This window comes from Wyeomyia smithii, chromosome 3 (genome assembly GCF_029784165.1).
Source record: "Wyeomyia smithii strain HCP4-BCI-WySm-NY-G18 chromosome 3, ASM2978416v1, whole genome shotgun sequence".
Taxonomy (NCBI): domain Eukaryota; kingdom Metazoa; phylum Arthropoda; class Insecta; order Diptera; family Culicidae; genus Wyeomyia; species Wyeomyia smithii.
This window is the reverse complement of record NC_073696.1, coordinates 51,815,828-51,842,165: the sequence shown is the minus strand read 5'-3', so window position 1 is coordinate 51,842,165 and position 26,338 is coordinate 51,815,828. Positions and strand designations below refer to the sequence as shown.

The window sequence follows — 26,338 nt, the reverse complement described above, 5'->3', positions numbered from 1 at the left end:
CCAATATTGGCCATAATGCCGCATAACGAACCACAGCGCGCAATATTCTTTTCCTCACTCACCATCATCATCATCAGCAGCAGCAGTAGCAGCGGTTCGGTTACTAGCCATTTGTCATTCATCCATCAATAAAAGATAAAACGAGCGGGGATTAATTTTGAATCAAGAGCAAACAAAAAACAACTCGCCGTCTCATAAATCTTTAATTACCCGCTTTTCAAGCCCTTGTTTTTTCGCTATAAAAGCATCCGAGCGCACTAGGAACGGTCGTTCTATGACACAAGAAGCACAAATTGCGAATCCTCAGCAAAAGTGGCCATCGTCGTTGTGAAAGTAGAAGCAGTGGGTGAACGGAAACTGAGTTCTGGTTACATTCCACAGTGACAGTGGCAATTGTTGGTGAGCTATTTCATAATAAATAAACTCGAACCGTATTGCGGAGGTTACCAATATTGCTAATTGGTGCCGAGTTTGTGGAGCGAACAAGTAATCCAGATATTGTTTATTAGTTTATTGTGACTGATCGGCTGTATATTTATTGTATCAACCAGCTACTTTCAACATACATTTATTTCAAGACTGTCACCTTTTTCTATGATATTCTATGAATTTTTAGATTCTCATTACAATTCATTAAGAGAATCTGCTGTAAAACAGAAAAAAAATTCTCGCAAACGAACAAACAAATTGTTATACAGATATATAAACCGTTAATCTAGAACAAAAAACCAATTGACTTAATCGTGTTTTTTCGAACTGAATTTCTATTTTTAACAACGGCTTTTTCCGTCCCGTCGGGATGCGGTATATTTTTCCAAATCTGTATCACATTTCCAGTTCGCTTAATTTTCGTTCTCTCTTCTTCACATACTGTCTGCTTAATGGACTTAATCGTGATTGATTTAACCCTAGAATATGAAATTTGAGGATTTTGAAACCCTTTTTTAAACAGAAAAAATATTTCAAAAGAGCTCGTACCGAAGCTACAGGACGTCTAAAAATATTAATATTCGGAGCACATATGATCAGAGCTTTGAAAATTATGAGAGCGATCAAACAATAAAAATGTAAACCATAATATTTAGCACAAACAACCGAAAAATAAAGCTTGCTTTATTTAGAATCCCGAAAAATTACCATTTATAGAGCAGCGCCTCTAGGGGTCGAATTTGAAAAGTTTTGATAGCTATTTGTTGGGCCTTTCAGTGCTGAAAGTTTCATCTCGTACGTAGAGTTTGAAGAAAGTTTTGCCAAATGGAAATGAAAGAAGGAAATAATAATCACAAAAACAGTGAAATTTCCCAAATGTAAACTGTGTATGATGTGCTCAAACGTTTTCGACAACTCGGATGAATCAAAGTGAGCGTCGTAGTAGAATATACGATCAGCAGTTGAAAGGAAGGTATTGAGGGCAATCAAAGTAAACTCCGTACTCTCGGATCGGGATATCGCCAAAAAATATGGTGCTAACAATAATACTGTCCAGAGGATTCATCTACTAGAAGGCTACCACTCTTTTCGTACTTGTAAGCAACCCAACAGGACGCTTAGGCATAACCTAATGGCTAGAGCACGCGCTCGAAAATTGTAACGATTGCATTGCAAAAAATGGACTTTTTTCGGATGCTGATTTAAAAAAAATAAGTCAGAGAATTGAGATTGATAAATTTCCCATGGAAAGTAATTGTATTACCTTACTTACAAAAAAAATTCCACGCCATTGCGAGTGGTCTCACGGCAGTTAACTGGAACATTTGCCATGGCGGACGAAAACATGCGGGTAGACATTTTTTTGATTTCTGTCTTTGTTTTATTTATCCATTCCCATCTCAGTTTTCGGACAAAATTGTTGTAGTAGATAGAACGTTTCAGATTTGCCCGCAAGTTCTCTGGGTACCACATAGATATTCACACGCTCCATCTCCTCCAGCTATCGCTTCGGCCAGAACACCGCGTCTTCGCCCTGCATCATTGTCTGCATCTCCGAGCCCAATGGATGGAACTGCCGTTTCCTGGCATGTATGTCCATGTTTGCCAGGTACTTTTTCACTGGTTGGCCGCTAGCATCGACCTGCCGGTAAAGCGCGCGCAGCGATGTAGCCACTTTTTTCTCGGTTTTCCACTGCAGCATCCTTTGGAAGTTCTTGTTGCTCAGGGTTGTCGGCCATCCGCAACCGGGTTTTCTTATTGATGCTCTAAATGTTGTCCAATAGGGCCAAAATGTTGTAAATGCCAGAACGGGCGTATCTGACGTCCACAAAGTGCCCCACGATGGCTGTTTTCGACGCAGCGGGATACCGGTCTTTGAATGCGCATACTTTGAACGAAGTAGCCCTCAGTGCTCGCCAACACGGTTAGAATTCGACTGATAGAGCTGTCAATTTTTCCCTGCTGACTCATGGGTTACTATGATTGATGCTGCATGGGTAGTTTCGTCGGTGCGTGTGAAAGTAAACTCATGAAAAATCGGCAATTTTTGTCCATTGTGTTTATGCAAACGTTACCAGGAGGTTGTGACGACATGCAAAGGATGTTAGTTGTTGTGACAGCTTTCCGGAACGAAACTTTATCTCGCCACAGGACGAGACTATGTCCCCGCCAAGTTTAGGTTTGTTTTCGCGGAAAACCAAGGTTTTTATTACGAACAAAACAATGGACATAACGGTATACAAGCAGAAGTTCCTAAAGAGCGAGTTTTACTGTTTTTAATAAACAAAAATGTCCTTTTAATTTTTGGCCGGATAGCTCAGTGGTACCGTGACAACTGAATGGGTTTTGATAGAAAGAAGTTTTTCCCACCCAATGCTTCCAACTCCGCCCAATCGAAAGTACTGGGATTCTAGAGAAAAATGAAGAAATCTGGAAAAGTGATGCGGGATACTGTATAGATAGTGAGAAATTGGAACACTGAAAAAAACCTTCATTTTGACTACTTAACATGTTTTCTAAGCCAATCCAAGCTAGAGCTAGTTCATTCGTTTGGATTCTAAATGAAGCAAGCTTTAAATGGCGCTAAGAAAATATTGAAAATGCTCAAACTGTAGTAACAGAGTGCTAGAATGCGAGAATTTCAAAGTTCATAATGGTGCATTTATCCTATTAATGGTCCACAGTCTAGCACTTAATCCTAATTTTTGAACATTTGCCCTGTTTTTGATTCAAAGCTAGCAGCTTCGACTCATTTATCTTTTTTTGTTTTATTTTAGTTTTGGCACATATAATCTACTTTTGGTACACAATGTGGACTCTATCTTTGTGAAAAAGGGGCAACACTGCTTTCAAAAGTGCAGAGTCAATCCTGCATCGACTAGTAAAAAAAACTATTTTTAGTGGTGTGATTGGAACTACGGAATCACGTGTGATAGTGGACGTTTTACCTTTGTTATACTAAACAAAGGTTATAAAATCGGTCGAAAAACGCAAAATAGATCCATGATCCGGACGGCCGAATCCTAGATATCATTCGACTCAGTTCGACGAACTGAGCAATGTCTGTTCGTGTGTATGTGTGTGTATGTGTGTATGTGTGTGTATGTATGTTGTCTGTATGTAAGTGCCGCAAAATACGCACCTGTCGTACAGAACGCAATATCCGATTTTAATGATTATGCGAAAACGAAAGCTACTGTGCTCCCCCAGAATGCTACCGAGTGGATTTTTGATTAGTGGCTTAGATTTTAAAACATTGATCAAAGAGTATTTTTGCCTTTCTCCTAGAAAGGTATAGTAATCACTTGCAAAACCGAAAGTATAAAAGTGCTCCAAAGGGCTGAATGGCATATATCACTCGACTCAGCTCGACGAGCTGAGCATTTTCTGTATGTGTGTGTGTGTATGTGTGTGTGTGTATGTGCAAATTTTTATTCTCACTCACTTTTCTCAGAGATGGCTAGTCCGATTTTCATGAAATTAATTGCAAATGAAAGGTCTTGTTGTCCCATAAGACCCTATTCAATTTCATTGTAATCGGATTTTTAGTTTGGAGGTTATGTACCAAAATGTAAAAACCATGAAACATCATTATCTCGAAAACTACACAACCGATTTAAACAAAATTGGTTTCAAATAAACGGGCTACCTAGAATACCCTTAACTTTTGAATTTTATGAAGATTAAACTTGTGGTTCAAAAGTTATAAAAAGAAACGTGTTCGGAAGACTGTTTAATCTCACTCATGTTTCTCAGAGATGGCTGAACCGATTTTCATAAAATCAGTGTCAAATGGAAGGTCTAGTTGCCCCATAAGACCCTATTGATTTGTTTTGCAATCGGACTATTACTTTGCCTGTTATGTTTAAAAATGTGAAATCCAGCTTTTCATAGGAACGTATTCCGATGACAACTTGAACTCACTCACTTTTCTCAGAGATGGTTGACACGATTTTAACAAAATTAGTGTCAATTAATGAGTCTAGCTGCCTCATAACACCCTATTGAATTTTACTGTAATCGAACTGTAACTTCGTCTGTAATGTACCGAAATATGAAAATCACGAAACTTCATTATCTCAGAAACTACACAACCGATTTGATCAATATTATTTTCAGATGAGCGGGCTAGTTAAGAGTTAACTGATGAATTATGATTCAACACGTGGTTTCAAAGTTTGGCTGCCCTATACGTTCCCATTTCATTTGATTATAATCGAACTTAAGCAACCGTTATGCATTAAATTGTTAATAAAGCAACGAAAGTCTATTATCTCAAAGATTACCTGACTTATTTGAACATAACTAGTGTCATACGAACGAGTCATCTCTCAAACCTACAAATAACAAACTTCATAACAATTTGATTTGTGGCTCAAAAGTTATGGAAAGAAAAGAAATTCAAAGACTATTTAAAACTATACCTGCTTCGATCGATATATGTGGCCTCAACATAATTTAAATGTGGTATCATACTATTTGAACGTTCCAAATTCTTTGATGCCTTGCGATTTGTTTAAAATCTGCAAATGCACGACGAATCGGCCATAGGGTATGATCAAAGTCAAATAACAAATCCTCGACTTTTGGGTTCTGTACATCGCCTTAATTCTGAATATATTCATATTGGGTGTTATTCGATCATTTCCCAGGAATCGTAAGTCGTCAACCTAGAATTTTAAATGGGGTCTGTGGTCGATTTCAGCTGCTGTGTATCATTCTAGATCCGGAGATACTCCTGTTAGACGGAAATCGGTCATTTTTGGCTGTTTTCCAGAAACCAGAAGTGGCCATCCTACAATTCGTAATGGTGTCTGAGGTCAATTTTTAGCTTCTTGCAATATTCTGGTTCCGTAGATACTCATATTTAATAGGAATCGTCCATTCCAGGCTGTTTTCCAGAAACCGGAAATTGCCATCTTACAATTCAAAATGTTGTCTGAAGTCGATTTGTGGCTCCAGTGCATCATTACGATTCCGGAGATACCCATGTTGGGTGGTATTTACTCACTTTCCGCTGTTTTTCAGAAACCGGAAGTCGCCATTTTGGATTTCAAAATGGCATTTGGATACAATTTCTGGCCTTTAAGCGTCATTCTGGTAAAAGAAATACTCATATTGGGTGGTATTTAGTCATTTTCAGCTGTTTTGAAGTAGAATACTTCTCTCAGGAAGTTCGGCTACATAGGGATGTGAAATGAAAATCTAAAACCGAAAAAAGTGAAAAATATGTCCAATTTCAAATGCTAATAAATCGGTTAGTATTCGAAGGATTTCCTTCGTTCTTGCAGCAATAGATTGGAAAATCTTCTAAGATTCTTCCTAAAATAAAATAATTGTATTTTTATTATTTACACTATTGTACTATTGAAAATAGTCAAGCCTTGTCAAAACGAAAAATTCGACCTCTGATTGGTCGTTATATGCTTGCTTCCCAAGCACGGTCGACAGGATTATATACCTTGCAATTGAAAACATGCTATTTGGCCTATATAAGAGCCTGTTTCAGCCGGAGCCGCTCATAATAGTTCTAGACAGCGACAACAGCAGTCGTCCTTCCTCAACAGCAGCACTAGCCCTGTGATTGGTCACCACGTCTCAGGAGCAGCGCGGTTTTTCTCAGCGTGTGTCGCCAGACAGCCATTATTCCCCCCGTGCAACAGCGAGCAAACGAAATCGCTTGATGTTACAAACCGCAATAAGATACGGGTAAAAACCGTTGCGTGTGTGAGAGCATGAAGATTGCCATCTGGAAATCCAATTTCGGAAATCAAAATGCCTTTTTCAAGGCAAATAAACAAGTCATTGAAAGTTAATAATTTTTGTCAACGCAAGCAAGCATTCTGTTTTATTTCTAGCAATTTAAATTTGTCGCACCCGTCTAATTTACTGATTGTGAAATAGCTTCCACAGTGCATGTTGTCCGTGTATCTTAATTCCCCCAATGTTAGGGCAGCTCAAAGGTTGTAATGAGCAACCGATTTTGAACCGCAACATGCTTTTTTCAAGGCAAATAAAAAAAATAATTGAAGGTTAATAATTTTCTGGCATCAACACAAGCAGACATTCTGTGCGGGATGCAATCAAATTCTGTTGTAGTTGTCTAATTTTCACTTTATTTAGTAAACCCCCCACTGTAGGGGCAGCGCATAGGCTGCGATCAGCATAACCGACATTGAATAATAAACTGCCCTGTTAGTACGCATTCACAAAAGCAGTTAGTTCGACTATGCAGAGCTAATATGAAGTCGATTCAATCAATCAGCATAAACAGAATTTCGTCGTCTCCCAGCTGCCAAGTTGCAACATGATGCAACACGCAACAGCGAGCAAACGAAATCGCTTGATGTTACAAACCGCAATAAGATACGGGTTAAAACCGTTGCGTGTGTGAGAGCATCATCGGTGTTTATTCGCTGGATACACTATCTACTGTCTACTGAACGCAATAATCTGCTTACATGCGACACGGGGACGGGAACATTTTCTTCAACCAAGCTGCACAACACGACACAAAACATGTTATTTTGTTGCTTCAATGAGAGTGCTATCGGTCCGGCTCGACAGAATGTTCACAAGAAATCATTTTTGTGCATCCGTGCTACGAAACTGAGGAAAAACTTTAGAAACTGAAAAAAGAGGTTGAGCTTATCAAATGATCGCTCTGAGCCAGAATAAAGTCACACATACTTTTCAAGTTATATCATTACACCACGTACAAAAAATAATTCATTCCTATTTTCATCCCTATATAAGAGCCTGTTTTAGTCGAAGCCGCTCATCATCATTCTTCGTCTCACGCTTGGTGTGTACAGACGTGTTTGTTACAACTGAAAGTTTTAGTTTACCTATCGCATTCGTTTATTTTACCTATCGCATTCGTTATACAACAGTACGTTGTCGTGTCCCAACGAAATGGGAAAAACGGGTTCCAGTAAGGAGCAAAACAATAAGCGTCCTCGTGACCCTGCTGAAAAGGATGATGGAATCGCCAAGAAGATACTAGCTGCTAACAAGTTTGCATCGCAGGCTGACCAAATTACCGAGAAAACGGAAAAGAAGGAGAAAATGCCGCCTTTCTACGTAAAAGGTTTCCCGCCTGGACTAAGGCAACACTTCAATGAACTTATCAGCAAAGGGCTGATAGCTACCCTGAGGCTATGCACGGACGGCTACAAAATCGTCGTTCCATCCACCCCACATTACAAGGCAGTAGAGGCTTACCTGAAGCAAACAAAAGCGGAGTATTTTACTCACGATATTGCAGCTACAAAACCATTCAAAGTTGTACTGCGTGGTTTACCGGAATTGGAACTGGACGAGTTAAAAACGGAGCTTGTCGCTTGCGGCCTAGAAGTGGAAGCAGTATACAAAATGATAAGACACAACAAAGCCATCAAGTATCGTGATCAGTTATACCTGATCCACCTGACCAGGGGTTCAACTACACTGAGCACAGTGAAAACAATCACCGCCCTATTCAACATCATCGTGCAATGGGAGCGATACAAACCGATTCATCGCGATGTCACGCAGTGTTCCAATTGCTTGAACTATGGACATGGCACAAAGAATTGCCACATCAAGAGTCGCTGCATGAAATGTGCAGGTCCGCATCGAACAGTGGATTGTCTTGTTGAGGAAGCCGAACAAATCAAGTGTCTCAACTGTGACAAAGAGCATGCTACGAACAGCCGTTCCTGTCCAAAACGAGCAGAATTTATCAAAATTCGAAGTGAAATTGCCAATAGAAAATTACAATTAGAAATTGTCGAATAGAAAAAGTGTACAACCTAGCGTTACACCAACCCCGCCAGCGACTTCAAGTACGTTGCCGTTTCCACCTCCTCCAACTGGTGGTGTTCCTAGCCGGGACCCCCCCGGATTTTTGAGTTATGCACAGGCTGCCAGCATGCCCCCAGCAAGTAGCAATTTGTACTCGATGGAACAGCTAGCTACGCTGTTTCTTAAACTCGATCAGCAAACAAAGGCTTGTCGCACCAACCAGGAACAGATTGCGGTCATGATGACTTTTTACTACCGTCATGGATCCATTCTTTCGAATCCTTAACTGGAATGCCCGCTCTGTGGCCAACAAGAAGTTAGAACTTCTACATTTTCTGAACACACACCACATCGATGTCGCTGCAATAACCGAAACACATTTCAAGCCGAACATAAACTTCTGCCTGACGGAACACTCGGTAGTCAGATTGGACCGCACAGCCTCAGCTGGGGGCGGGGTTGCAATCGCCATAAGGAGAGGACTACCATACAAATCACTACCGAGTTTCAACACAACCTTTGTCGAAGCTGTAGGAATCGAAATTACCACCACTGATGACCACTCACATTTATTGCGGTCTATTGTCCGAAGCAGTCTCGACGGGCAAATGGAACCACGGTGAAATTGAAGAACGACATCCAAAAGCTGTCTAGAAGAGGAGGCAATTTCGTCATCACAGGTGATCTCAATGCTCGCCACTCCGCTTGAGGTGACTCCAGGTGCAACTCAAATGGTAACATCATCGTAGAAGATTCCGAAGCTGGATATTACTATCCCGCTTATCCGGAATTGCCAACTTACATCTCTCCTGGTGGTGTAGGCTCTAAGCTTGACATTTTTCTGACCAACATCACCGATCGATTTTCGATTCCGAAAACCATAACAGAGCTCTCCTCGGATCATCTTCCGGTCATCGCTGAGATTGGTGCTAACGTAGAGCGGCGTCAAGTTCAACAAAGAAGAAATTACCATCGTGCAAATTGGGTTCAGCTGCAGCGGTATGTTGAAAACCATCTTGATGCGGACATCACTTTGAACAGCACTGGAGACATCGATCGTACTCTACAGTCCATGATTGACGTCATCCAGGAAGCAGAGTGCCGCTACATCCCATCTGTTCCAGTGACACGTAAGTTTGCGCAAATCGACGATAACACCAAGCGCATAATTTCCTTGCGAAACTCGCTGAGAAGGCAATATCAACGTACCCGCAACCCTAGGCACCGATTCTACGCTAGACAGCTGACAAAAATCGTTCAAGAACGTCTGGAGAAAGTGAAAAACAGACAGTTTACAACCGAATTACGTAATTTGCCCAACTGCTCACGGCCATTTTGGCGTGTGGCTAAAGTGTTGAAGAACAAACCAAAACTCATTCCGCCATTAATAGTGAATAGTGAAACTTTGCTAACTTCCCGCGAAAAGGCTTGTGCTATCTCTCAGCATTTTGCCGCTTCCCACAATCTTGGTCGTGATATTGTGAGTGGAATCGAACCAGCTGTCAGTGAATCGATAGTAATTCTGGCCCGCACACCTAATATCTTACCACCTGATCAGCGGATAACAGTGGACGAGGTACAAAACAACATTAAATTCTCTCGGAACATGAAGGCTCCCGGATTTGACGGAGTGTTCAACCTTGTGCTCAAAAACCTTGGACCAACAGCTTTGTCTGTGGAGGAAAAAGTGTTCAACCGATGCCTTGAATTGGCGTACTTTCCAACAAAGTGGAAACTGGCGAAAGTGATTCCCATTTTGAAACCAGGAAAGGATCCCACATGCCCCAAAAGCTACCGTCCCATCAGTCTGCTTTCTGCCCTCAGCAAGGTATTCGAACGATGCATCTACAGCCGTATTCTGTGCCACGCAGAAGTGAACAACATATTCCTGGACGAACAGTTCGGGTTTCGCAGAGGCCATTCAACAACATATCAACTGCAGAGAGTAACAAAACTCATCAATCGGAACAAGGAGCTATCTAAAACAACTGCTATGGCCTGCCTGGACATAGAAAAAGCATTCGACAACGTGTGGCACGACGGGCTTATCTACAAGCTACAGCGCTACAACTATCCCGTTTATCTAGTGAAGATTGTGCAAAACTATCTTACGCTGCGCAAATCTCAGGTCTGTGTGCTGGGTGGCCTGTCTGACCCATACGACGTAGGAGCTGGTGTTCCACAGGGCAGCATCCTTGGTCCTGTTCTGTACAACTTATTCACATCAGAAATATTCCTGAACTACCCAATGGAGGCATCCTGTCGCTGTTTGCTGATGATACCGCCATTATGTACGAGGGCAGACAGATCAACCAAATAGTTAAAAAGCTGCAAACTGGGCTTAACGTCTTTGTGAATTACCTCACCTCATGGAAAATTTGTGTGAATGCAGCAAAAACTTAGACCATAGTCTTCCCACATCGGAATAGTCAACGTTTGGTGCCGACAACAAAGATTCGGTTGAACAATGTGGATATTCCCTGGTCGTCAAATGTTCGCTACCTTGGTTTGACCTATGATCATAAGCTACTTTATCGCCCCCACATTGAACAAACAGTAACGAAAAGCTTAGTGCTAATGAAGAAGTTGTACCCGCTAATCAACCGAAAATCGAAAATATCCGTCGTGGATAAATTGACGGTATACAAACAGGTCATCCTGCCGATGCTTCTATACGCCTCGTCGATCTGGAGAACCTGCGCGAGAACCCACCTGCAAAAGATTCAACGGATCCAGAACAAGTTCCTGAAAATGATCTTGAACGTGCCCTTCGGAACCCTAACATCAGAAGTGCATCAAATAGCTGGTATCGATATGACCGAAAACATAATCTCTGCACACGCTGAAAACACTAAAAACAATGCACTTAACTCTAGTGCGGTGCTCATTCGTGAGCTTTATTGATAAGTAGCTAGGTATATTTATTTATTTAATAATTAAAACTCTAATGCCGAGCATTAAAATGTAAATCATGTACGTAGAAAAGGAAAAAGTAGTAACACTTATAGTACATTAAAAACATCAGAGTTGAAAAGTTGATAAAATTGAATCTCTCACAATGTTCAAAAAACAAATGTATAATGAAAATACCGTAAGAAATATAAGAATATTGAATCCAAAAAAAAATTCGAAGCCGCTCATAATAGTTCTGAACAGCGACGACAGCAGTCCTCCCTTAGCAGCAGTGGGAGCGAGCAGTGGGTACCATCGATAGCGGATAGCGGCCACAGCTGTGGCATGGCTGCGGATAAGCGTAGCAGTTTCAGCGGATCTCACCATCGATAGCAGCAGGGCCAGCAGATGCAGGTACAGCGGATACCAATGGATACGGATAGCGTTGCAGTTGCTCAGCAGTTGGGCCAGCGTATAGCGGCCACAACTGTGGCATGGCTATGCATAGTGTAGCTGTTGCAGCGGGTATATCAGCATCGATAGTAGCAGGGTCAGCTGATGCAACGACACTCCCTTCAGCGGGAAGCATCAGCAGCAGGTTTGCATGAAGTGAATACATCAGCCAGCAACTTTCTCTAAGGCCTCTGCCATAGTAGACGCGAAAAGCGGCGCGAACCGATTCGCTCGGCCGCAGGTTAATGTACAGCTCTACTGATGGCTGTACATTAACCTACAGCCGAGCGAATCGGATCGCGTCGCTTTTCGCGTCTATTATGGCAGAGGCCTAATGGGAAAGTTGTATCATTTTGTTCAGAAGAATATTATTGTCGGTAATATTACAGAGATGCGATTGCGTAAATCCGATTTTGAATTGAACAATTGTTCTTTTGAGAACAAATAAAACACTTATTTGAAGAGTTAATATCTTTTGGTACCAATAGCAGTATAGTGACAGCCTCAGCGGTAGATGCAGATGCAGCCGGTACTTCCCTGAGGCCGATGTAAAGGTAAATGGGAGCAGCACGGCGAAACAGTTCGGGTTACGCTTAGACGCGCGTCATTATTCGTTGTTGATATTCCCCACATGAAACGACGCGCTTTCGTATGATAGCGGTGGTATTAGCGGTAGATGCATTTGCCAACACTTCCTCCAGTAAAGCCGTGTCTAGTTTTCAATGTGAAAACACCTTTCTCATTGTGTTGATCGTGCGCCTTAGTCCTCACTATCAAGGTAACACAGAGATGTAAGATAAACACTACATCCTATGATAAATTGAACAATTGTCCTTATAAGGACAACAAATGAATTAATGAAGATTTAATTTTGAATTAGAATACTTCTCTCAGGAAGTTCGGCTACATAGGGATGTGAAATGAAAATCTAAAACTGAAAAAAGTGAGAAAAATTTCAAATGCTAATAAATCGGTAAGTTTTCGATGGATTTCCTTCGTTTTTCCAGAAATCGATTAGAAAATCTTCTAAGATTCCTACCAAATGCATGAAATTGCAATTTTATCATTCGAACTATTGTACTATTGAAAACTCTTAAGCCTTGTCAAAACACAAAATTCGACCTCTGATTGGTCGTTATACCGCGCTTTCCCAAGCACGGTCGGCAGAGTTATGGACCTAGTAAATTGGGAATGCATCATTTGGCCTATATAAGAGCTTCATCAGATAATAAACAAACATTTCATCGGATATTAAATTGAACAACTGAAATTTGAAGAACACAAATGATTATTTGAAGAGTTAATATTTTCTCGTTTTGCGCTATAATCCAAAGTTAATTATCTTCATCTATATGCATACTCTGACTATTACTACGTGTTTGCGTCGCTTAGTGTTTGGCTACGGTCAGGCAGAACGCAAATAACGGCTCGATGCGATTCGGCAAGACGAAATCTGTTGAAATGTGTAGCTCTACTTCGCCTTAAAAAAGAGCTGTACATTTCACCACGGTAAGGCGAATCGCATCGCGCCGGCATTCGCGTTCTGCATAACCGTAGCCTTTGTTTCGTTCCCGTTTAATGATGTCGTATTAAATGTGCATATTACAATTCGGCAGCACTTCAACTTCTCATTTGCACAAAATTTAAAAATATTCAATGAACTTCATTCAAAATATCAGACAAAAAGAAATTACAATACTGCCAATGAACGGTCAACGTTTATTTACTAGAAAAACTGACTGACACGCAAGCTGCCGGGTTATCTTTCTTGTAAAAGTATTCTACTTCAACTTGCGGTCGTGGCTTTGCATACAACCTTCTTGAGATTTTTATATAAGAAATTTAATTTTTAAGGCAAAATTAATGGCACGAAGAGCCATGTGTTGTATACCAATTTACTCAGATCGACGAAATAAACAATTTATGTATGTTTGTGTATGTGTGCCTGTACGAATGTATGTGTAAATATGTTGTTCATATGTGTAGTATATTAAAATCGACCCAAAAAAGAAAAATAACAAATCTTTATTTCGGATTTTTCCATACAGCCTAGGCCTTCAAAAAGAATAATGTTCTTGCCTACACTCTGAAAATCTAAAATTCTCAAAGATCGTGGAGAACCTTCATTTCCAGATAATGCATTTGAGATAGAATTAAATTGACAACTTTCATCAATAGCTATAGTTTTTCCTGTATAATTCTGAACTATATTTCGAGAGCAGGATTGTAGAAGTTTGCTTCTATTCGTAATAAAAACTTGATGCTGATTCATAAGTTTAGGTTCTACGATTTCTGAAAATAAAGCGAATAAGTAGAACCGCATTGAACTAACATACATGTTTGCTGTTCTAGTGTAAAATCAGCATCATTGTTATCTATTACTGTTTCACCACGTTCGATTATCTCAAAAAAATTCAATTACTTCTAGCCAGCATTTGAAAATTGGTTTGTGATCGAAAAAATAAGACTCATGTACTCCAGTGATAACATTCATATTTTTGCAAAAACCACGTCAAGCTTTAATTCAATGATCGTCTTTGGTTAACTCTCTGAAAACAAATTCATTTCATTCATTATTGAAATTGGACTGTAAGTGACTGGCCAAATATGTATAAAGTAATTGTTAGTATAACAAAGGTTTCTGCACCACTAGGTGGATTAATTCAGGTTTTTTTTTTGAAGAAGATTTATGTTATAGAAATTTTTTTTCAATTCTAATTTCAAAATTTTTCAAAATATTTGTTTTCTAATGATTTCAAAAGATTTAGAGACACATTTTAAATCAACAAGCTTTTGGTAGTTACCATTCCAAATGCACCAGTTTTCGAGTTATTTTGAATTTAAGTTCGAAAAATTTTCAATATTTTGAACAATACACGTTTTTCTTAGTTTGACCGTGACTCTTCAGCAAAAACTATAAGTTCATTAAAATGTATGATCAATATCATATAATTCATTCTTTGACAACAAGACAAACAGTTCTCAAGAAAAGATTAAAATGTTTCAAATGATAAATTAATTAAATATTCATTGTGCAAAGTTTCAATCGATTAAAAAAACGATCGAATCAATTTTTGCGTATTACCAGGTTATTTGGGATGATTTTGCTCTGTAGAAAGAGAAATAATCCTCATCAACATGAGAATGATGAAAGTACAGCGAAGGTTTGAGGTTTTAACATTCAAAACATGTATAGAAAATTGATCACAAATTTCAAAAATAATTATAATCTCCCACCGGGATGCGGTATATTTTTCCAAATCTGTATTAAATTTCCAGTTCGCTTATTTTTCGCTTTCCCTACTGCACATGCTGTCTGCTTAATGAACTTCCCAAGCAGCAAAATTTGTTTCGATTATGAATTTTGTGCATCACAGCAACAAATTCTTATGCGAAACTAAGTTGCAGCTACATTTCAGTTTCTTATACAATGACAAAAAGGCGCAGGAGGCGGAGCCAACTGCAATATTTTCGTTGTTTCAACACAAGTTACAAGAATGAAACAGTTATGTGTATGAACTTATGCGTGGTCAAATTCTAGCAACGAAGATGTATCGTAGCAGCAACTTGAGCGAAATAGCAATTACATGGCGTTGTAGTAAACAAAGAATTTTCTGTATAGCGATTGATCTTTGATTATTTCCAGAAATTTGATGAGGATTCAACTCCAGTTATCAATTTCTATTGAATTTTCACGTTTCTACTATTTACGTCGTTTGCTGTAGAAACTCTTGCAAGTTTATGGCTCAGTCTTTATTTTGCTTCTCTAATTATGCTCATGCTCATTCTCAGTTTTTAATTTTGCTTGTTTCATTTATCAGCACTTCAGTGTGATAGTGAAATTTAAATCAATTTATTTCATTTGGTTTTAGAGTGCAACATTTTTCTGCCGCATTGTAAAAATGGTTTTTGGATAGGTATACCATCCGTCCTGATTTAGCAGGACATGTCCTGATTTTAAGACCCATCATTTTTGCATTTGTCCTGATTTTACTGAATGATGCCGAATATTCTGTTGCCCTGTTCAGTACTTCCTTTTGACTCCGGGAAGAAACGAACCTATTTCGAACGAATTTTTTCTTTGTTTGAATCTTGACGAAAGAAATTGTCTAATCGTTGAAACCGGTTGTCTAACGTTTTGTGACAATTGTTAAGTTTATTTCAAACAGTTTACTAATGTTGCATTTTTTAAGGTAACTAAGCGAAGCAAAGCCTCGGTGCTACATTCCGATTAGGAACTAGACTTTCTGTTTATTTATACACAGACTTCGCAGCCGACTATTTAGTGTACAGGACAATTGCGGGGCTAGCGCTACGATCCTACTGACACTTACAGTCTCTCCCGAGTCGGGACTCGAACCTACGACGACTGGCTTGTTAGGCCAGCATCGTACTTCGAGACCATCTGGAAGGTATCTACTAACGCCTAATAAATCAAGGTTGCAAAATTGAATCGTTCGAGAAATACGTTAAATATGAGTCTTATGGCGTATTTTGAAGTCCAAATCTCAAATTACGTGTTTTATGTATTGATGGTGCTTATTACGGGAGTCACTTCACGGTGAAATCAGAGTGAAGTGAACAAAATCCTATTACGGGACTCACGTAAGTGAAAAAACGTCGCAAAGTGACATCTGCCGTGGAATCTGGGTTATTATGAGTGTCATATCAGTGAAGTGAGAACGGAAAAAGCGACGTTTCGCGTGGAATTATTTCACGACCATTTTGAACGGTGAAATGATTCCACGAAGCTGCCATAAGTCTTAAAGTTGATTGATTTGTGATCTAATGGTAAATATTGGATTTATTCTTCAGTAACGAAGCGAATAAGAGTTTGATGCGTGCCTTAAAGCGGTCAATTTTTCATTTTTTGCCCGATGAAAAAAATGCAAACTAGTTCAGGAAATTTCCGATACCGAAAAAAACATTTTTTTTGATGCCGAATATCTTAGAAATGCAGAACACGTCAAGATCTGGTGTTGGGAAACAATCTCATTTCACTTGTCCTATTCTCAATTTCACTTCACTGTCAATCTCACTCCACGGAGGTGATTTTTGTCACCTCACTTGAGATGGAATCGGGAATAGGTCTAAAAAAGTGAAGTGAGCGTGAGAGTGAAATATATTTCACCGTGAAGTGACTTCCGTAAGCTTAGATCAAATTTTTACTGAAAAAAATTTGTCCTGATTTTTGACTCCGACGAAATGGTGACCCTATTTTTGGTTGACTTCTAGTCCAAGTATCAGAGGCGCGATAAAATTAAAGGTCATTTGTTAGTCACCTGAGCAATGTTTTTACTTTATTTACCATTTTAAACGTTACAAAGGTGTAATATTTCTCTCTCGTTTATTGTGAAGATAATTATTTTTTTTGTGATGATAAACAGCAACATTCTCGTATGTGAACTACTCGCCTTGCCTTGAAGACATAGACATCAGTATGAGCCTCAGCAAAAAGTTACAACGCAGTACATAGTCTCATCTCAGAAACAAATATAAGGCGAACGCACGACCAAAAGTTGCTGTTACATGACTTGAGAATGTAGGGTAAATATGTATAAAACGCCCCCCCCCCTCCCATAGCTACAGTATTGACGATGTTCCTTAGGGGGGGGGGGGGCGTATTATACCTGTTTACACTATTTTTGTGTGTTTGTTTTGTGTATCTCGCAAGCATAACGTTGGCGACTTATATGCTCCGCCCACTAGGTCTATCCAGTGAAGGTTAGGTTTTCAAATGCCGTTTCCACGTTTCAACAATAAATCCAACATCGCAATTCACGTTGTTGGTGTACAGATTTTTGAAGCAGCGATGCAACTTTAGTTGTTGCTTGTATCTTTACAATTTCATTGTAGTAACAAATAATGTTCCTTGAAACCTCGGGATTTCATTAGTGCAACAAATGATTACAATTTATTATTTAATCATGTTTTAATTGTTGCTTGGGTTGAGTGTTAACGGGTAAAAGCCGTTGTTAAAAATAGAAATTTAGTTCGAAAAATGGTCATAATCATTTGATAGAAATTTTCATACTTTTTAACATATTGACCATCAGGGAAAACTGGTAAAATTCTGGAATTGTTAATTAATCCAAAATTTTGATCCTGAATTTATAAATAATAAGGCCATAATTATCGGTAATATTACCGATCAATTGACACACCTTAAGAAAATACATACAAAATGAACCAAATTTACGCAGTTTCCGAGCTTCAAAAAATCTTTATTACATTTTCATCCGGAAATATTAACCCGTTTCGACATAGCACAGCATTGCATATTATATTTTACGGGACCATATGATACCTTTTCTGCGTTGAAAAATAAAAAAAAATCACAGGAAGGTTGTGTGCATACCTAATAATATAACGAAAATATTATTATTCATGGTAATCTCACAATCCACTTTCCTATTTTGAAGTAGAATACTTCTCTCAGGAAGTTCGGCTACATAGGGGTGTGAAATGAAAATCTAAAACTGAAAAAAGTGAAAAATATGTCCAAATTCAAATGCCAATAAATCGGTTAATATTCGATGGATTTCCTTCGTTCTTGCAGCAATAGATTGAAAAATCTTCTAAGATTCTTCCCAAAAGAAAATAATTGTAATTTTATTATTCACACTATTGTACTATTGAAAATAGTCAAACCTTGTCAAAACGAAAAATTCGACCTCTGATTGATCGTGGTCGTGGGGAGCAATCATACCCCAAGCACGGTCGACAGAATCATATACCTTGCCATTTTAAACATGCTATTTGGCCTATCAAAACGCCTGTTTCAGCCGAAGCCGCTCATAATAATTCTAGACAGCGACAACAGCAGTCGTCCTCCCTTAGCAGCAGAACTAGCAGTGCAGTGGATACCAGCGATGGCGGGAAGCGACCACAGCTGTGGCGTAGCAATGGATAGCGCACTAGTTGCAGCGGATTCCAGCAACGATAGCAACTGGGCCAGCAGTGGAATGCAGTCTCTGCGCGATAGTGGCACTATTAAATGCATTCAATGAAAAATTGACTCATTTTGACAACACGTGAGCCGTCTAGTTTCGAGTGTTATATCTAGAGAAACATTTCAAAAGGTCCTATCTGCTTTGATCGATTTTTTTAACGATCACTTTCATTCAATCACCGCAACTTAATAAATACCTTTTATGACACGTTATTTGCACAAGTTGATAGCGGAGGGATCACTCTAACCTTCTGAACGAAAACCACGCTTGGGAGAGTTACTAAAGCTGAACCACTACCAAAATGAAATGACGCTTCGAAAAAACGATGAAAGCAGATAGGACCTTTTGAAATGTTTATCTAGATATCAGCATTTCAATGTTTACTTTATCACAACGAATATTTCGTTCGCACTGTCAGTGATAACGCAAAGATGAAATCGGCATCTCATTCGATACTAAATTGAACAACAAATTGTCCTTTTCAGGATGGAATAAAGACCTGATGATTAAAGCGTTAATGTTTTCTTTTGAGTTAATTTACATTTTTAAATTTGTAAAAGTTATAAATTTTACTTTATTTCCGTATCTCAGAACGTACTGAATTATCTTCTCCTTCAGTCACGAGCACGACATCCGAAAAAATTTCATCTCAGAATTTAAAAATTGTCAAGCCCCAATCATGACAAGCAACTTACTATATTATTGAAAATGGTCAATCCTTGTTGAAGCGCAAAATTTGATTGATCTGATTAGTCAACGTTTATTCACTAGAAAAAATGACTGACACGCAAGCAGCCGGGTTATCTTTCTTGTAAAAGTATTCTACTTCAACCTTGCGGTCGTGGCTTTGCACACAACCCTCCTGTTATTTTCTTATCAAATTTAAAATGAAATCTGAATCTTATCTTTATTAATAATACTCCTAATCAAAGAGCTAAATATCATTTTTTTAAATGTAAAGGTTTATGACAGAAGGAAACAGTCACACGTTTTGATCATTGGGTTGCGCAGTACAACAAATAAATTCTTGTAGCATCAAATATTCTTCGTGAAAAAGTCAAATTTGATGCAATGGCCTTACGATCGCTCACCTGTCGCCAGTAACCACCAAGCTACAACACACATTCGAAAGTTAGAAGAAACACAGTTTAGTAATAATACACTGGTTCGTGAACATGCCACAGGTTCAAATTGGATATTGGATATTAGCCAAATTCTCAATAATTCTGGATATTAGCCAAAATTGCTTCACGTTTGCTGCCTTCCCAAATGCATTTTTTGACAATCGGCTTCCGTAGAGACCTTGTTTAGGGTGTGTACCATCACGAGAAACTGTTTTCTCGATTTTGGTAAAAATGGCATATTAGCCAATTTTTGAATTATGGGTAGGACTAGTAAAAAGACAATTTCCACGTGTTGTAACGTGCTGGAGCACGAAATCTATGTCTGTGATAGGGAACCTTCACGTTCACGAGGCATGACTGGAGAAACGCGTCTAATAATGCGGTAAAATTTTTAATGTCTTTATGTGCAAATTATTGTACTCAGACAAAAACCTGTTTTGAATTGGATGAATTTTTAGTGAATAAACGTTAACCGTTTGTTATTCAAAGTTGGTCATGCTGATCGCAGCCTTTGCGCTGCCCCTACAGTGGGGGGATTACTAAATAAAGTAAAAATTGGACAACTACAACAGAATTTGATTGCATCCCGCACAGAATGTCTGCTTGTGTTGATGCCAGAAAATTATTAACCTTCAATTATTTTTTTATTTGCCTTGAAAAAAGCATGTTGCGGTTCAAAATCGGTTGCTTATTACAACCTTTGAGCTGCCCTAACATTGGGGGAATTAAGATACACGGACAACATGCACTGTGGAAGCTATTTCACAATCAGTAAATTAGACGGGTGCGACAAATTTAAATTGCTAGAAATAAAACAGAATGCTTGCTTGCGTTGACAAAAATTATTAACTTTCAATGACTTGTTTATTTGCCTTGAAAAAGGCATTTTGATTTCCGAAATTGGATTTCCAGATGGCAATCTTCATGCTGCCCCAACACGGGGGGAATAATGGCTGTCTGGCGACACACGCTGAGAAAAACCGCGCTGCTCCTGAGACGTGGTGACCAACCACAGGCAGGGTTGCCACATTTATATCTGTATTTTTCTTTGAAAATATCTGTATATCTGTATCTCGGGCCAAAAAATCTGTATTAAAAATCTGTATTGAGCAAACTCAGAATCTTGGATGGAAAAAATTTACTTGCAGAACATATTTAAACAAATTCATTCTTCTCTACATGATGTTCATACAGGTTTTTGTTAAATTTATTTTTTAAAGTTTTCGTTAATTTAATATTAGAATCTCTTTCTTGTTCTGCAACGTAGCTTTCAGCTTTTAAAATTGAGATCATTAGTTTAGGAGCCATGCAATTTCTGGTTTCAATTATATATTAAAAGTATGCGTTCTAAACAAACCGAAGAGTGTAGATTTATATAAAAAATTCTCACAAATGATCTGTAATAGAAACTTGAAATTACCATCCCGCCTAATGGTGTACAACAGCTCAGACCAAGTTAAGTAATTTGTTTCAATGATTCCGGTCAAAAAGTTTTTTTTTCAAGCGTGCGAAATTCGTTAGACAGCCCTTGTCAGTTAGTTATTGTTACGAATTTGGGGAATTATCGCATCATTTAAATTTTCCAATTTCACGAACGATTTAGGATTACTTAAAGCTGCCATTTTTATAACAGGATCGGTGAAATCGCACCTCTTTGCAATTTGTTTTACGAATTTTGAATAGAAATCCTGACAAATATTTCGAAGCGTTCGTTTTCGGGCTTCGTTCAAGTCACATTCCATTTCTTCTTTATCGATACCTACATAATCCTGATGTTGTTTTTTTTACAAAACTTTGAAAATCGAATCGAATTCTACCTTCAAAATTGATTTCAGTTCGTTGGTATAACAAAAAAATCTGTAAAATCTATCGCGTGCGTCGTACGCAGAGGATCGCGATGTTTGGCAAGAAATATACTCATGGTTAGTTTTCGTAATAAGCGCGCAACATTGTTATATTCTGTTTTTCAGGTGTGTTTTTCGCGGGATCGTATCGTTTTTTTTTTAGAGCAGACAAAGTGTGTACGAGAAACGTCGTTGGTCGATCTGTTAGGTAGAAAATGTCCGGTTGACCGAACCCCTAGTGACTCCGCGTCGATACCTTCATGAGGTCGAATTATCTGCAGATAGATCAACAACGCGCAATAGATTTCGGTGTAAAGGGGATCACCTTACGAGGAGATATCATATCATTTCAAGTTGTCCCAATTTGATCAAAGGTCCAGTATCCTTGCGTACGGTTTATTGTTGCGGTGTTACATTGTAAAACTGAATAAGTTCGAATCGCATTATGAATATCGTGGCGGATATAATGAACTCGTTCGCGCGATACTTGTTCTAAAGAACCCGACACTCGAAACCAGCGCATCGTTTACCAAAACGAACCCTGCTGTGTACCTTGCCCTTTCTCCAACATCCCAGTGATTTCTCGTGGAAGTGCAGAGGTGTTCTCGGCTTCCAATAAGCGGGTATCACGTCAACATTTTCCTATACAAATTCCTCCTTTGACCTGCATTATATAGGATGCGGCCGGCGCTAGTATTGCCTATTATAAAGATTAAGGTCACCAGATTTTACACATTGAGGATGCATGTTGGTCCCAAGCATCATCTGTTGGTTCTCTGTGTTATTACAGCTGATCTGGCAATAACGGAGTAGCAACCGCGGGCGGTCAATCATACTCATGCTCATAACAAAAAAATCTGTAAAATCTGTATTTTTGGCAATATTCTGTAATTCTGTAATACAGATTCTGTATTGCTTTTTCAGTTAAAAAAACTGTAAAATACAGAAAAATCTGTATATGTGGCATCCCTGACCACAGGGCTAGTGCTGCTGCTAAGGAAGGACGACTGCTGTTGTCGCTGTTTAGAACTATTATGAGCGGCTCCGGCTGAAACAGGCTCTCATATAGGCCAAATAGCATGTTTTCAATTGCAAGGTATATAATCCTGTCGACCGTGCTTGGGAAGCAAGCATATAACGACCAATCAGAGGTCGAATTTTTCGTTTTGACAAGGCTTGACTATTTTCAATAGTACAATTGTGTAAATAATAAAATTACAATTATCTTATTTTGGGAAGAATCTTAGAAGATTTTCCAATCTATTGCTGCAAGAACGAAGGAAATCCTTCGAATACTAACCGATTTATTAGCATTTGAAATTGGACATATTTTTCACTTTTTTCGGTTTTAGATTTTCATTTCACATCCCTATGTAGCCGAACTTCCTGAGAGAAGTATTCTACTTCAAAAAACAACACTTAAATAATTATCGATGCTTGCCAGCGATTCACAGGCGGTTTCTCCCACGCTGCAGGAAGTGTCGAAAGAAGAAATATTAAAATCTGTCCAGCTTGTGAAAAGTGAAAATTTATCATCACGCTCTGTAACGGTGGTGCCAATCTAAGAGAAGAATAGCGGGGATAGCAAGGTATCATATTGAGCGATAATGATTCACAGCCAAATAGAAGACGGCCACTATCGGATGCGGGAACAGATTTTCAATCCCAATCAACGCCAGCAGCTGGAAGATAAACGACGAATTAAAGAGCAATTGCAGCAGTTGCAAAAAGGTATGATATTTAATTAATGAAGTGATTTGATCGATTCGAAAACCTGGCAAATTTACAGATAATGTATCCCCAAGCCACATGTACCGACGACAGGTGAAAATTCATGCCGATGTTGACTTGCTAGATGAGCATGATTCATTCTATCACACCACCAAAAGTTTACTGGTTCTGTTCCAGATTATGGGAGTTATGCCAATAATGCGCAGTCCCAAGGGTAAGCATGGGGAAGAGACAAACTTTAAGAAGCTTAACCAGCCAAAATCTGTTTCAGGAGTTGACATGCCTCGCACTACCTTCATCTGGACTTCGAAGGCTTTCATGTGGGCGTACTTCATCTACGCCTGTGAAACGGTCCTGGTGGTACTAGTCGCAAAGGAGCGCATCAACAAGTTTATTTCGAACAGTGACAAGCGGTTCGATGAGGTTATCTATAACATCATATTTATGAGCATTCTGGTGCCGCATTTTCTGCTACCGTTGGCATCCTGGCGCAATGGGTCAGAGGTAGCCAAGTTTAAAAACATGTGGACGGATTACCAGTACAAATATCTGGTTGTGACGGGCAAGCCGATTGTCTTTCCAAAGCTATATCCGATCACCTGGGCCCTGTGTGTCGTGTCATGGTCATTGAGTATCGCGATCATACTGTCTCAATACTACTTGCAATCGGATTTTCAGTTTAGTCACACCTTTGCCTACTATCATATTATTGCAATGTTGAACGGATTTTGCAGCTTGTGGTAAGTTAAAATACTGCTGTTATTATTGATTTAGATAACTGTCTGGATATGCTCCGTATTTAGATAACTGTCTGGATATGCTCCGATAAATTTTACTAATTAAGAAATCCTCGAATCTCTTTAAAACTTTTTTTATTGAATATTTATTATTTATTGACCGTGATTTTGTGTTTCAATCAGCATTCTAAAGAATTTTTTAATTACTATTGTACCAAGATACTCATGAAATAATTCCGAAACACGTGCTGAAATACTGAACACATGGAAGTTTTAACTGCAAATTATTGCGAGAACTTTGGTAAAATTTAATGAAGCACGTATTTTTGTGGTTTTCCAGAAAAAAAAAAAAACAGAAAATGATCAAAACGATTAAATATAGCTACGTATGAATTTATTAATTACTAAGTCAACTAATTCCACTAAGCATAACATTGGTAAAGTAAAATAGTAGAGTTGTGTTGCTTCAAGAAATAAAGCAACATCCATTACTCTGCAACTTTCTTTCTGCAAAATTAGCCCCCAGACCCCCCCCCTCCGTCATGGCTACGCCACTGGTTCTCATATAGCTCGCTCAATTTCCGTTTTGAATTTTTTTTAATCATTTTCCAGCGTGACTGCCTTCTTTGGTTTTTCTGATCGTGCTGCTTAAAAGTACGACGGAAATGGAAGAAAAAAAGCTCGGTTGAATTACTGGAACACCAATGCCGTAACACTTGAATAGTTTTTTTTTCCATGAGGAAGCAATGCTTAAAACACGAAATTCGCTTTTTTACATAGTGACCAAAATAACAAAAGTAGCGATACTTCAAGAGGAATAATATGGAAGCGCGTTAAAAACATGCTATGAAATTGCGATAATATTCCAGTTGGGGCTGGCACAATCGAGCAACCCCAAAGATTCGCAATATCATCTCTATGTCAAGCCAAAAACTTTTCACAGCCCATGAAGTGTCCATTAGACTGGGACACGATTATATGGGAAAAAAGCGATGGTGTTATTTAGTCGCTCCCATGCACTTTTCGTGTTCCTTATGGGTCCTAAAGTACCATACGATTTAATAAGGATAAACTCACTTTTTCAAAACTAATTATCTAGAGGACAAGTTTTGAAAAAGTGGATTTTCGTATATAAAATCGCATGGAAACTATAAAAATCGGGCGCAAAAATATAGTACCACCGATCGATCTGGAAAGTTACATGGTTGTTATAGGACCCATAAGGAACACGAAAAGTGCATCGGAGCTAGAATTTATTTTTTGTCCCACCCAACTGTCCATCCCATTTGCATTTTGATCAAAATTGAGTATATTTTTTATTCTCGCTTATTTCCGTCGGTCTATTTCCGCCACTGTTGTCGACACCTATACCGGCGTTGGGATTCGAACCCAGGCCACGTGGTTGGCGGACATGTTACCAACTACGCTTCTCCCCCCCCCCCTTGAAATTGAGTTACTTACTTACTTTACTTTACTTTGTTGGCTAACGGACAATTCACCGGTCTAGTGCCGAACGCATTAGAGATGTCCAGCTACTTCTGCCTTGGGCAGCTGTTCTCCAGTCTCCTCGTACACCAGCAGATCGTGCATCTTCTTCCACCGCGCGCATCCACCACGGAGTCGACTGCCTCTTCCTGGTTCTCTACTGAAGATAGTTTCGGCGGCTCTCTCGTCAGACATTCTGGCTACATGTCCAGCCCACTGAAGCCTGCCCCGCTGTATTACCTTCACTATATCAGCATGTTTGTATAACGGGTACAACTAGTGGTTCATGCGTCTGCGCCACACTCAATCTTCTAGTTTACTGCCAAGTATCGATCGCAGAACTTTACGCTCAAAAACTCCGAGCACTCGTCGATCAGCTTCCTTCAGCGTCCATGCTTCATGTCCGTAAAGGACCACCGGGAGTATCAGCTTCCTATACAGCACTTGTTTTGTGCGAGTTTGCAAACTACGGGACCTTAGCTAGTTACGTGGTCCGTGGAAGGCCCTGTTCGCAGCTGCAACTCGTCGTTTCACTTCACGGCTCATTTCGTTGTCACATGTCACAAGCGTATTTCGTAGTTCGTCAACCACTTCAAGTCGTTCCCCATCTATCTCCACCTCAGCACCAACACCACGGGAGCTCCCACATTCTCTGCCAGCGACCATGTACTTCGTTTTGGCCACGGGGATGGCATCGCTGTCAGCTACCATACATTTGACGCGTTACCAACATCACTGGCACTGGCACCCGAAAAATGGTCAGTTCACCCTTTTCTTATGTCGATTCGGGCAAACCGGTTAAATGTTGACTGCAATTATTGATAGCATATCAGACAGTTTTGAGCAATTTCTCAAGGTTTTTACATGGTATGTGATATTCTAAGTGATATTTAGTTTATCAGTTG

The 26,338-nt window shown here is 39.2% G+C and overlaps 1 protein-coding gene across 3 annotated transcripts in view; it reads left to right on the top strand.

Moving 5' to 3' along the window:
- The first annotated feature begins 276 nt into the window (after positions 1–276).
- The window catches only part of LOC129731350 (gustatory and odorant receptor 22), a 28,873-nt gene continuing 2,811 nt past the window's right edge, over positions 277–26,338 (top strand). For 2 of the 3 annotated variants that reach the window (XM_055691252.1, XM_055691250.1), the window contains exons 1-4: positions 277–399; positions 22,925–23,211; positions 23,270–23,425; positions 23,483–23,951. In XM_055691252.1, coding sequence (XP_055547227.1) covers positions 23,088–23,211; positions 23,270–23,425; positions 23,483–23,951 — 749 coding nt within the window. In that variant the 5' untranslated portion in view covers positions 277–399; positions 22,925–23,087. Of the gene's footprint in view, positions 400–22,832; positions 23,212–23,269; positions 23,426–23,482; positions 23,952–26,338 lie in introns of all 3 variants that reach the window. The other variant, XM_055691251.1, reaches the window with a different exon arrangement.